Source organism: Balaenoptera ricei, chromosome 8 (genome assembly GCF_028023285.1).
Source record: "Balaenoptera ricei isolate mBalRic1 chromosome 8, mBalRic1.hap2, whole genome shotgun sequence".
NCBI lineage: Eukaryota > Metazoa > Chordata > Mammalia > Artiodactyla > Balaenopteridae > Balaenoptera > Balaenoptera ricei.
Genome location: NC_082646.1, coordinates 19,542,774 through 19,555,376, shown reverse-complemented (window position 1 = coordinate 19,555,376; position 12,603 = coordinate 19,542,774). Strand labels below are relative to the sequence as shown.

At 39.0% G+C, this 12,603-nt stretch overlaps 1 protein-coding gene across 2 annotated transcripts in view; it reads right to left on the bottom strand.

The window, feature by feature from the left end:
- Positions 1 to 4,649, bottom strand: part of DDX10 (DEAD-box helicase 10) — a 249,545-nt gene extending 244,896 nt beyond the window's left edge. The window contains exon 1 of one of the 2 annotated variants that reach the window (XM_059930405.1): positions 4,307 to 4,649. In XM_059930405.1, the coding sequence (XP_059786388.1) occupies positions 4,307 to 4,492 (186 nt within the window). In that variant the 5' untranslated portion in view covers positions 4,493 to 4,649. The remainder of the gene's footprint in view (positions 1 to 4,306) is intronic. The other variant, XM_059930404.1, reaches the window with a different exon arrangement.
- Positions 4,650 to 12,603: the final 7,954 nt, after the last annotated feature.

Below are 12,603 nucleotides of genomic sequence, written 5' to 3'. Positions count from 1 at the left end.
AAAACCTTTCTCTAAGTCATCTGGCCAGAAAGGGCTCTGCACAGAATAACTCAACTTTTTTCCCCTGATTACACCATCCTCGAACTCCAGGGCACTGCACATATTTACTAGCATTACATCTGTCAAAATGTATCAACCCCACCCCACCTCCCTAGAGATACAGACAGGTATTTTTTTCGCACCTATTTTTACCTAAGCCTCAACAACAACCTGTCAAAATGTTTCAAAATGTCTCTGAATCAAATTGTTCAGTATTTCACCAGTGAGGCTACTGAGCACCACCTGTGTCCTGTCCACTGTAATAAAACTTCTGTGCACAGATTCTACCATCTGAGAAGCCATATGGTAGGGTCTGCCCCTTTTTACATACAATCTGCCCTGACGGTATTCTAGTATTGCTAGCCATGGCAACTGACTCCATACTGCATTTATTTCTTAACAAAATCTTAAGAAAATATTTCTAAAACTTAAAAAAAAAAAAAAGAACAACACTTGGCAGGAAAAAAAATGTTCCTTCAACTTAGTGAAAAGATTGGGATTTAAACATTTGTGCAACACAGTAAAGCATGGTGGTCTGGAGCCCTGGCATCAGACCTATGCCTCCCGGATTAGAACTTTTTCCCTTACTATCAATAGCATTTTCACTTACTGTTTAATGTAGTGCAAATTATTTAGCCTTGCTGTGTCTTAAAGTTTCCTCACTTATATAATGGGAACTATCTCATAGGGCTGTTTGTTGTGAGAATATGGCAAATCAACATGTATAAAAGCTTGATAAATGTTAGTAATTATTATTAAAACAAGAGACCAAAAAGAACGGACCCACGTTACCGAGCAGAACAAAGCCACCTGGAAAAGGTCAGTGTGCACCAAACATCTAAACACTGAAGGTCTTCTCAAGGACAAGCACTGTGGGACCCATCTTTGCGGAGAGCAAAGCAAGTATATCATCAATGGCCTAGTGGTAGAGTTGACAAAGAAGTTAAAGCCAGTCATCACAGCCTGCTGACGACTGCTATAATAACGGCATATACAAAATGCTACGGACACACAGCAGCCCTAGCCCTACCTGGGGAGGTCAGGAAGAGAAGTTGGAGGTAAATCTTGGAGGATGAGTAGGTGTCCCTAGGGTTGGGGAAATGGGACTGCTCACTGCAAGCAGTGGAAACATCAAGGACCAGGACAAGAAGCATCAAGGAGCATGGCCAGTTCCCAAAAGTGCAGGTTGTTCTTCCATGTGTGCCTACCACATACCACTTGGTTTATATACATCACCTCATTTGAGCCTGACAACACTCTGGGTGGTTAATAATCTCTGTTGAATAAAGAAACTGAGACACAGGGACATAAAGAAATTTGGCGAGTCAACACCTGAACTGAGTGAGATTTAAACCAGGTCTGCCTGACTACCAATAACTTACTCTTTCACTGGACTAGAACACGCTGACACACTGAAGTGTTTGACCACTTTCCTGAAAATAACTGTGAGCCAAGGAAGGGTTTTAATCAGGAGTAAAACAATTGGATCTCATCTTGGAAAGAATCATTCTAGCAAATATGGAGGATAGATTAGAAGGCATGGGCTTCCTTGGTGGCGCAGTGGTTGAGAGTCTGCCTGCCGATGCAGGGGACACAGGTTCGAGCCCTGGTCTGGGAAGATCCCACATGCCGCGGAGCAACTAGGCCCGTGAGCCACAATTACTGAGCCTGCGCGTCTGGAGCCTGTGCTCCACAACAAGAGAGGCGGCGATAGTGAGAGGCCCACGCTCCGCAATGAAGAGTGGCCCCCACTTGCCGCAACTAGAGAAAGCCCTCGCATAGAAACGAAGACCCAACACAGCCAAAAATAAATAAATAAATAAATAAATAAAGGAGTTCCTTTAAAAAAAAAAAATAGACTTTATTTAAAAAAAAAAAAAAAAGAAGACAGTAAGGCCTCAGGGACAAATCCCACCACCTGTTTTATTAACTGAAGTTTTGCTATGCCCATTTAAGTTATTTCCATGGCAAGCTTTTGTGTTACAATGGCAGAGTTGAGTAGTTCCACCCTTACAACCTGCAAAGCTAAAACCATTTACTGTCCTGTCCTTTACAGGAAAAGTCTGCTGACCCATGTTACAAGCAATAGCTACTGTAGTAACCCAGGCAAGAGATGATGGAGCCTGAACTAAGGCATGGCACTGGGGATGGAGAAGCATTTGAGAAATTTAAGAAGCAGAGTTAATCACCACTGTGACTAACTGAATGTAAGAGTGGTAAGACGGAGGCCTCTAGGATTACTCCTAGGTTTCTAGCTCAGCAGTCTGCTTAGATGGTGGGGCTAGGATGGGGTAGCCTAAATAATGGTCCCCAAATATGTCCATATCCCAATCTCCGGAACTGTGGATATTATCTTACATGACAAAAGAGACTTTGCACAGTGATTAAAAATCTTGAGATGGGGAGATTATCCTCAATTATTTGAGTAGACCCCAAATGTGATCAAAAGTACCCTTACAAAAAAAGGATAGAGGTAGATTTGACATAGAACAGGAGAAGGTAGTGTGTCCATGGAGGCAGAGATCGGAGTAATGCAGCCACAGGCCAAGGAATACATCCCCCAGAAGCTAGAAGAAGCAAGAAACAGAATTTCCCCTAGAGCCTCTAGAGGGAGTGTGTCCCCACTGACACCTTGATTTCAGCCCAGTGAAACTGATTTCAGACTTCTGGCTTCCAGAACTGTGAGAGAGTAAATTCCTGTTGTTTTTAGGCACCAAATTTGTGGTAATTTGCCATGGTGGCAATACGGAAATAATACACAGGACTGTGAATTTAGAAGAAAAATATAATGAACTCAGTTTTAGATCTGCGACATTGAAGGTATCCTATGACACAAATAAAGACATTCAGCGCCGTCAGAAAAAAAAAAAAAAGGATATGAACTCAGAAGAGCTCTGGGTAGAATGCAAGAAGGAGGAGTCGCAAGAATAAACCTTGGAATTACACAAGAGAAGAGAACAGAGTGAGAAGAAGCAAGGGCTGAGGCTCTCCTCCGGAAGCAATTCCAGTCAGATGAAGAGCCCAAAATGCAATCTGACAGTAATTTACCTTACAGTGGCTTCTTGAGGTGCTGTGTATACAGCAGCAGTAGTAATATAACAGGTAATATATGGAATATTTATGCGTCAGGCATTGTGCAGAATACTTTACATGCATTCTTACTAACTGCCCATAACTTATAAGGTAGATATTATTATGCCTTTTAAAGACCAGAGAAGCAAAGTAACTTGCCCAAAGTCACTCATCGGGCAACCAAAAGCCAGAATCAAATCATCATCATCTTAACTTAAAAGCCCAAAACAAACTCTAAGCTCCATCTAACCTTACTTTTGATCTAAGCGTTGTTTAAAGAAAAGTTGTACCAGCATGACACGTGATGGCTTTAATTCCAGATATATCCCATATGTTAAATCCCCGATTACACTGCACTAGAAGGGGGCAATCACTGAAAGGCTAAGTGAGGTGGGTGAAGGCCAACAGACGTGGAATTTAGGAGGAAGGAAAAGAAGGGGTAGTGGCAGCCCCAAGGAGCGCGAGCTTGGAAGAGATCAAGAAGTCAAAATGATAACTACAGGGACATTCATCTGGGAACATCAGCTACATTGTGGGATGGCAGGTACCAGAAACACACCAAGAGTCCAGCTTTCCTACAGCAATTCTTGGATGGGGACATGAAACAAGTAGAAAAAATAAGCATAGGAAAGATGGTGATGAGAGATGCAAGACTAGCATAACGGTTAAAAGCAAAGGCTTTGGAATCAGAAAGACGTGAGTCTAGGTTCCAGACAAGTTTCTTACTCTCTTGGAGCCTCAATGTTCTCATCTGTAAAATGAAAATAAGACCCAATGCCTAAGATCAAGTCAAATAATTAGTGTGAAGCACATGGTGAGTGGCTTAAAATGTGTCATTATTTACCATTACTGTTGTTAGTATTATTTTTATGAATATTGCTATACCTATTATAACAATTAATCTCCCTATGCTTAAGTACCACTGCATTTCCATCATTTTATCAAGACCAGTGTGGTGAGCAGAAGAGCGGCCTGGACGGTCAGGAGGCCTGGGTTGTGGCACCCAGCAGACCACCTGTGGCCTCAACAGGGCCCCGGGTGGCACCCCTCACCCCACTCCCTTCTCCGGGACTAACGGCTTGCTCCCCAGGCAGGGTCCCAGTGACAGGTCGGCCCCCTCGTCTGTGCAGCCCAGCGCGGCAGGGACATGTAGCCCCGCAGCCGGCCCGCGCCCCCTCCCCGGCGCCGGCCTCACCTTCTCATAGTTCTGCATGAGGCGGCTGATAACCTCGCGCTCGACCTGCCACTCGGGTTTCTTCAGCTGCTTCCTCAACTGGTTTTTTTGGCTCTGCTTGTGGCTGTGTTTCTTCTTCCAACGATTGAAGCTCCGCACCGGGTCAGGCCGAGCTCCTGGACCCTGCGAGGCGGAAGTTTTGCCCATCGCGGCGGTGGCGACAGCCCACACGGTGCCCAAACACGAGATGAGGCTAGGAGGACATACGGCACTGAGACGACGCGGAACCAGCGTGGGGAAAGAGGACGACTGCGCGTGCGCGAAACCACGAGCCCGCCCCCGGGCTTTCGAAACTTGGGCACGCGCCGTGTTCACAGCTAGAAAAAAGTGGGCGGTGATTGGCGTCTCGGAATCCGCAGAGCGGAGCGGAGCAGGCTCGGGGGAAACGGAAACGGGGCAATCGGAAACGGGGCAATCTGAGGAAGAGGGCGGGGCTGAGTGGCTCCTAAAGCACGCCGGCGCTTTAAATAGGCGCATGCGCGCTGGTTGCTGTTACTATGGTGAGGTCGTACAACTTAACCCTTAAAGGCTGTTACTTTGCTCTGCGTTTTCATTAGCGAACCGCGCGCTAACACCACTGCGCGCCCCTCCACCCCCGCGCCACACACACACACACACACACACACACACACACCGCCCCACCCCCCGCCACACACACATATACACACACACACACCCATCTGTGAATTATAATTGTGATCCTCGTTTTGCATGTTTCAGCCCAGGGAGCCGAATGGTTTGCCCCAAAATCAAACAGCTAGTTAACAACTTCTGATTTCTGTCCACTGCAGGGTACCTCCCTAGGAATAAAAATGAATATTCTGTATTCTTCTTATGTCCTTCTGGGTTTACCCCTTTTTCTAGCCCGTCAGAGTGTAGCTGCAGCAGTAGGGAACTGGAGCAGAGTCAAATTGAATTGCCTTAAAAGGCTATCATGAAGACAAAATAAGTAAAAATAAAGAATTAAAAGTTATTTGCAAGTTGGCCGTTTAAGTGAATTGGCTTTCAGTGAATTGGTTTTTCTGGTACATTTACCTAGAGCACAAATACACACTAGGGAGGGGTGAGGGCACAGTTGTGGCAAGGAAAACAGGGAAATGAAGTTCAAAGTTCACATGCAGAGTACTTGGACCCTCAAATTCCCCTTCCAACCCCACAAAGCCAGATGAATGCCCCAACCACGAGCCCATTCCCTAAACAGAGGATGGAGGGTGAGGGAATGGGGGAGCAGGTGAACTGGAAAATCTCCACACTCAGAGTCACTAGATGTGGTAGACAGTAAAGCTCAATATGGGGAGGTTATATAAAAGTATATATACATCCACTGAAAGTTAAAAATAGAACTGCCACAAGATCTAGCAATTCTACTTCTGGATACACACACAAAAGAATTGAAAGCACGGTCTGGAAGAGACCTGCATTCCCATGTTCATAGCAGCATTATTCACAACAGCCAAAAGGTGGAAGCACCCCAAGTGTCCATCCACAAATGGTGGATAAACAAAATGCGGTATATGCATACAATGGAATATTACTCATCCTTAAGAAGGAAGGAAATTCTGACAATGCTACAACATAGATGAACCTTGAAGACATGAGGCTAAATGAGATAAGACAGTCACAAAAAGACAAATACCATCTGATTCCACTTATATAAGGTACCTAAAGTAGTCAGATTTATAGAGATGGAAAGTAAAATGGTGGTTGCCAGGGGCTGGGGGGAGGGGAAATGAGGAATTGCTGTTTAGGGGGTAGAGAGTTTCAGTTTTGTAAGATGAAAAGAGTTCTGGAGGTTGGTTGCACAAGGATGTGAATATACTTAATGCCACTGAACTCTACACTTTAAACTGGTTTAAATGGCAAATTTTATGTGTACTTTACCACAATTTTTTAAATTATTTTAATTTTTTAAGGGTATATACAGAACAATGAGGATCTCAACTCTAATTCTCACTTTTCTTCTAAATCTGAAGCAGCCAAGCATAAACATGCCTCAGGCAAAAAAACTGGACCGTTTGTCTCTCGGGAAGCTGACTGGCATAAGAGAAAGACCTGGATATGATGGCATTTAGGCAGCGACCAAATAAATGGCAAGTCATTGACCTCCCCTGGCTCTTCAGTGAAACCTACCAATTAATAAGCCCTTCCAAACACCTGTTTCTGATCAGCCTTACTCAAATACGAAATAATAAGCAAAGACCACCAAACATTTGAGGAAATCCTTTAACTAAAAAGTTGGAAGCTAAAACTAACAAATGAATGCAAAGAGAAAAATAAATCTTCAAAAATTAATATTTTTAGAAAGGTAAGATATGGTATCCATGTGTAAGAACAGAAACTATTCAGAGAATTAAATAGAACTCAATGGAAATCATTTTGTTCATTATATATATCAAATTTTTGACATAAAATAAGAAAATTCAAAGCTTAATCACAATAAAAAACTCAATATCACATTCCAAAGTCACTAATGGATTTAATGATTTGTAATAAAAATAAGTCACATCCTGATTGGATAAAATAATATTTTTATGATGGTTTCAATGCTTATTTACTCCAATAACCTGTTTTCTGTAGAAATGACCCTGAGACAAACGTTCAGTGACATTGAGGACATCATTAAATAGTTGTTAACACATTTTAATTTTCAGACTACATCCTCCACTACCAGCCAATATTCAAAAAGCTCCTGGGAATTCCCTGGTGGTCCAGTGGTTAAGACCCTGTGCTCCCAATGCAGGGGGCCCAAGTTCGATCCCTGGTCAGGGAACTAGATCCCGCATGCCGCAATTAAAGATCCCGCATGCCGCAACTAAAGATCCCACATGCCGCAAAGAAGATCTCGCATGCAGCAATGAAGATCCCGCGTGCCACAACGAAGACCCGGCACAGCCAATAAATAAATAAATACTTTTAAAAAAAAAGGCCCCTAAAGGGCTAAAAAGTATTTGGAAATATGCCTGGTAACTGCTACTACAAATACAGGCAAAACTTCAGTGGGGGCAGGGGCTTTATTAAAATTTAGGGGGAGAAGGATGTAATATCAGTTCCTCATATATTATAGCCCATTTAATATTATTCATCATTAGTTTCTATTTTAATTTTTACATAGTTGTGCTTGTTCATCATCAAAATTCTTCAAATTACATATGTCTCTAAAATTTGAAAAGACCATTATATGCTTTCTGTACTTTAAAACTGTTTTTTAAAGATTATCTTATCTGCAAAAGCACAGAAGCAATGATACCCAGTAGTGATGAGCCCAACTGCCGCCCAGATCTTGGTCTGTAAATACCCTTTTTTCCAATCAAATGAACCAGAGCTCTTTGGAGAAATAACTAATTCCAGGGATGGGGCAGGAAAAGTACAGAATGAGCCTAGAATGTCTTGAGGTGCCAAAAAATTTTTAAAAAGAGTTCAAAGAATGATGGGAATAGAGGGCACAGTTCTATTTATTGACCTAGGTGCTAGTCATAAGAATGTTGGCCTCATAATACTTCATAAGTTCTATACTTGTTTTATATCGTTTTCTATAGGTATGTTATATTTTCAATAAAAATGGTTTAAAATATAAAATGTCCACACCAAAAGTGTCATACCAAAATAGTGCTGAGAAAATACATTTAAACCTAGGTATTTTCAAAAGTATATCTTTGGCTAGCATTCTAACCTTTATCCAGATAATTTAGCTTTAAAAATATCAATAATTTATAAAAGAGCATTGTTTATTGCCTCTAATTGAGTTTTAGTGACAGGATGACCTCAACTGGACTTTCACATCGTTTATTTTATAATGATTTCAAAATTAATATTTTAATACTCTTCCATGTTTCAATGAACTAAAAGGTAGACGTATAGTTCTTAGATGATATGAAAATTTCAAATGTATAAAAAAAAGATTTTTGCTGTGTTTTTCACCATTAAGTTTGAAGAACGTACGACAGGGATATGGAATTCTCTAGAATTACTTTTTGAGAATCTTCCTGTCAAAATCCATTTGGCTTTTCATTTACAAAATTGTGACACTATCATATCTCTGACTTCCAAGCTATTAATAATAGTAGTAGTAGTATATTAATAATAATATTATTATTACTGCTGAAATTATTATTATTTGAACCAAATTTTTTTCCAAATATCAACCTATGAACCAGTAGTTACTTTTTTTTTCTTAAGGATAGATCATTTTCAATTTGCCGTAACATCTTCACCTCAAAACTGTAGCATTTCAAACTTTAGTCAGGTAACAGTATTTTTTTTCACTGTCACAATTTCTACACTGCTGTCAGAAGCTTTTTTGGCATTTACTTTGAATTCAGTCTTCAGGGAAGCTTTACTTTGGCCAACATGCTCTCATCATGGAGAGTACCATCACAAATCACAAAGATCTCTTCCCTTCACATGATTTTGGTTTCTGTTCTGTGTTTATAAGTAGCCCACTAGATATGTAGATCTGATAATTCTCCAGTTGTGTCATTTGCTGAGCAAAATCTATGTTCATATACAGAAAGAGTGGATTTTAGAAATCCACAAATCTAACAGTAATTGTTATCTCTTTTACATGGGTTCTATGAAGGTTATAACTAAAACAATTGAGCAATATTTAGCATATCTTGCCTTATCCAAATAATCTCATGTAATGCGTCTGCTATTGTGTTAATTATTTGGTTTTATATTTTACCCTCTAAGTATAGTCTCTATTCCACAGCACCAACAGTTGCATATATACTTTTAAAATCCAATTTCAATTTTGAATACTTAACATTTTGCTGATGTGCTTTTTCATTCTCTTTATCATTTCTAGGAACATGTGATAAATGCGAGTCTTTGCATCCATTTGCATTTTTTTCATTCTTTGATAACTTTTGATAAAAACATTCCTTCAAGGTACAATAAACAGAATCTAGTAAGTTTTCACTCTTTGAAAGAGTTTGTATTTTTTACAAAGTTTCCAAAACTTCCACGTGTGCTGTTTTTTATTTTTTAATTTTAATTTCTTGCTTGTCACAGATAATTTCCAAGAAGAATGACCTATTCTTTAATATTCAAGTTATGTGGCCATATACATGAATTGGAAGAAAATACATGGGTAAAAATGTATATTTAATTTTTTCTCTTCCAGTTTTTATTTCAATTCATGTGTCTTGATTGACATGGAGGTAAGTAAATTCCCACCCTGCTCTGAGTTCCACAGTCTATGAAAATACTATTTTTTCCAGTACTGTATCCCCCCTATATTTTCTCAATTAACCAAATAATATTATTTCACTTTCCTCTATAATAGCTTCCTCTTTTTGTTTTCTGGTTCTATTAATATTTAAAATTATGTTTCTGATATCTAGTAAGAAATTATATGAGCTTTGTATTTTATCTCAAAATTTGTAAAAATTTAAAACAATATATACCCAAAAAGGCTGCTAAATTTCAACACTGATTATTTTTGCCTAATGACATTTTATAAGAACAAGGAAGCATGTACTCTTGTATAATCACCTAATGCTTACCTAGGAATTGCTAAATTATTGTTATATAACATGTACTTTGGGGATCTTACTTATTTTGACTGCAGGATAAGAGGATCACCCTATTTTTTTAAACAATGTGATACTTTTAACAAATAACAAAGGTTGGCAAGGATGTGGGGAAAAGGGAACCCTTGTACAGCATTGGTGAGAATGTAAATTGGTGCAGCTGGAAAACATTATGGAGGTTTCTCAAAAAACTAAAAATAGAACTACCATATGACCCAGCAATTCCACTTCTGGGTATACATCTGAAAAAAAAAAAAACACTAATTCAAAAAGATACATGCACCCCAATGTTCATAGCAGCATTATTTACAATTGCCAAGATATGGCAGCAACCTAAGTATCCATCAACAGATGAATGGATAAAGAAGATGTGGCATATATGTATACACACACACACACACACACACACACACACACACACACACAATGGAATACTACTCAGCCATAATAAAGAATGAAATTTTGCCATTTGCAGCAAGATGGATGGACTTGGAGGGCATTATGCTAAGTGAAATAAGTCAGACAGAGAAAGACAAATACTGTATGATATAACTTATATGTGGAATCTAAAAAGTACTACAAACCAGTGAATGTAACAAAAAAGAAGCAGACTCACAGATACAGAGAACAAACTAGTGGTTACCAGTGGGGAGAAGGAAGGAGGGAGGGGCAATATAGGGACAGGCGATTAAGAGGTACGAACTATCAATATTAGGTATAAAATAAGCTATAAGTACAACATAGGGAATATAGCCAACATTATATAATAACTGTAAATGGAGTATAACCGTTAAAAATTGTGACTCATTATATTGTATACCTATAATTTATATAACATTGTACATGAACTATACTTCAATTTAAAAAACCTGGTAGTTTTACTGTTATGTTTTAGAGTTAACTGCTACCGGTCAATTTGTTCCCAGGCACAGAAAGGATCTCTTCAATAGTAGTTCTTTGTTTAAGTTTTTCTCCTCTCTATAATGTAACTACCTCTTACATTGCTACTGAAATTAAATACTGTTTAATTTCAGGAGAGTCCCATAGCAGCTGAATAACTTGGCCTGAGAAGCTAAAAGATGATTCATCTAAGTCCTCTTGTCATGTAAAAAAGGCAAATAATTTATGGTAAATCAAGTCAATTGTATGTCAACTTTGTTATTGAAAAGGAAATTAATAACCCTACAACGAAGTATATGTTTATTCAAATAAAGAAATCCCTCTTTGTCTCTTTATGCCTTATAAATATCATCAGTCTGAAGTCATTTTGGGGCACAATACCTCTATGGAATTTTAGAGGTTGCAGCTTAGGTTGGTTCCATCTTCTTTAACTCACATCCTCTAAAACCTGGCAGGGCCAACATGCAGCCACTTTAATCCCAGAGAACCACAGTGTATGTAACATCTCTGAAATTTTCAACAACAAAAATATATTTGCCTAATTGGCTAGAACACATAAACTAGAAGGCCAAGAGGTTCTGGCCACCACAGCTGTTGTGTTTCTAACCTCTGCCAGGAGTCATGAATCAATTGCAGTTTGTCTCTGCACGCATTTGTTCATTCATTTATCTAATTTTTTGTGGGTGCCTACAGTGTACTGGATGGACATTGTTAAGCCTCAAGAATACAAAATGAATAAGAAATTGTCCTTGCCTCAAGGAGTTTATAACCTAGTATGATAGTCTCTGAAATTAGCTTCCTGAGAATCACAAAGGGAGTTTTTTTAGAAAATAGTGCTTCCTCAGTTTTACCCAAAAATATTCTGATTCTGCAAGTATGAAACGGAAACTAGACAATCTGATGGGATGAGCCAGATCAACTGGTCTGCACATTGTTTTGGGGGAACCTCTGGTCTAATAGATTATAATTAATCATAATAATTGAAGCTGGTTATAATTAATTATATAATTTGAATCAGTTCCAGTTTAATGCCACTAAAATTACACAATAATAAAACTATGAAAGATTAACATATGAAAAGGAAATAGAAATGAATAAAGTCTCCATATGCCCTTGAATCACATTTGAACCATAGATAATACTAACAAGCCTAACAAAACCATCTCCACTCATGGAAGTTATCAGTAAAAATTACTGTAGCTCTCACCATAAAGATTCTGATAAAGAGGTCTACTAGTAAAAATATTTGAAAACTCATGCCCTAATCATTTGTCTGAGATAAACTAAACCTCTACCACTTTTTTCACTTAGTAAGGAATTGGAACTTACAGTTAGTTCTTTTTAGTTGGTCATGGCCAGCAGGTGGCAGTTCAGGATTATGTACTCTCTTTCCCTCGGGATTAGACCAAATTCAGAGTTTTTATAGCCACCAAGCAGTTGGTTTTCCTGTCAGTTTATCTGCCTTGTAACAATCAGCTTTTAGAACATGGCCTACAATTAGTACTCCTCAAATTCTCTGGAATACTTATGAATTCTTTCTTCCATCACATTATTTTCAATTAAAAGTAACTGTCAACATTTATTGAGCATCTAGTAAGTGCTATGCATTGCTAGATTCATAACATACATTATCTCTAAACCTTACACAGCCCATTTTTCAGATGAGATAACTGAAGCTTAGAAAGATTAAATAATATGCCCAGGGTCACCGACCTAGTAAATGACAGCACTGGATATTGTATCCCAGTTTGGCACTGAAAACATTTTTATAATTTCCATCTGTTTTATCACTGGACAGCTTTCATCTATCCTGTTCTAGGAAGAATT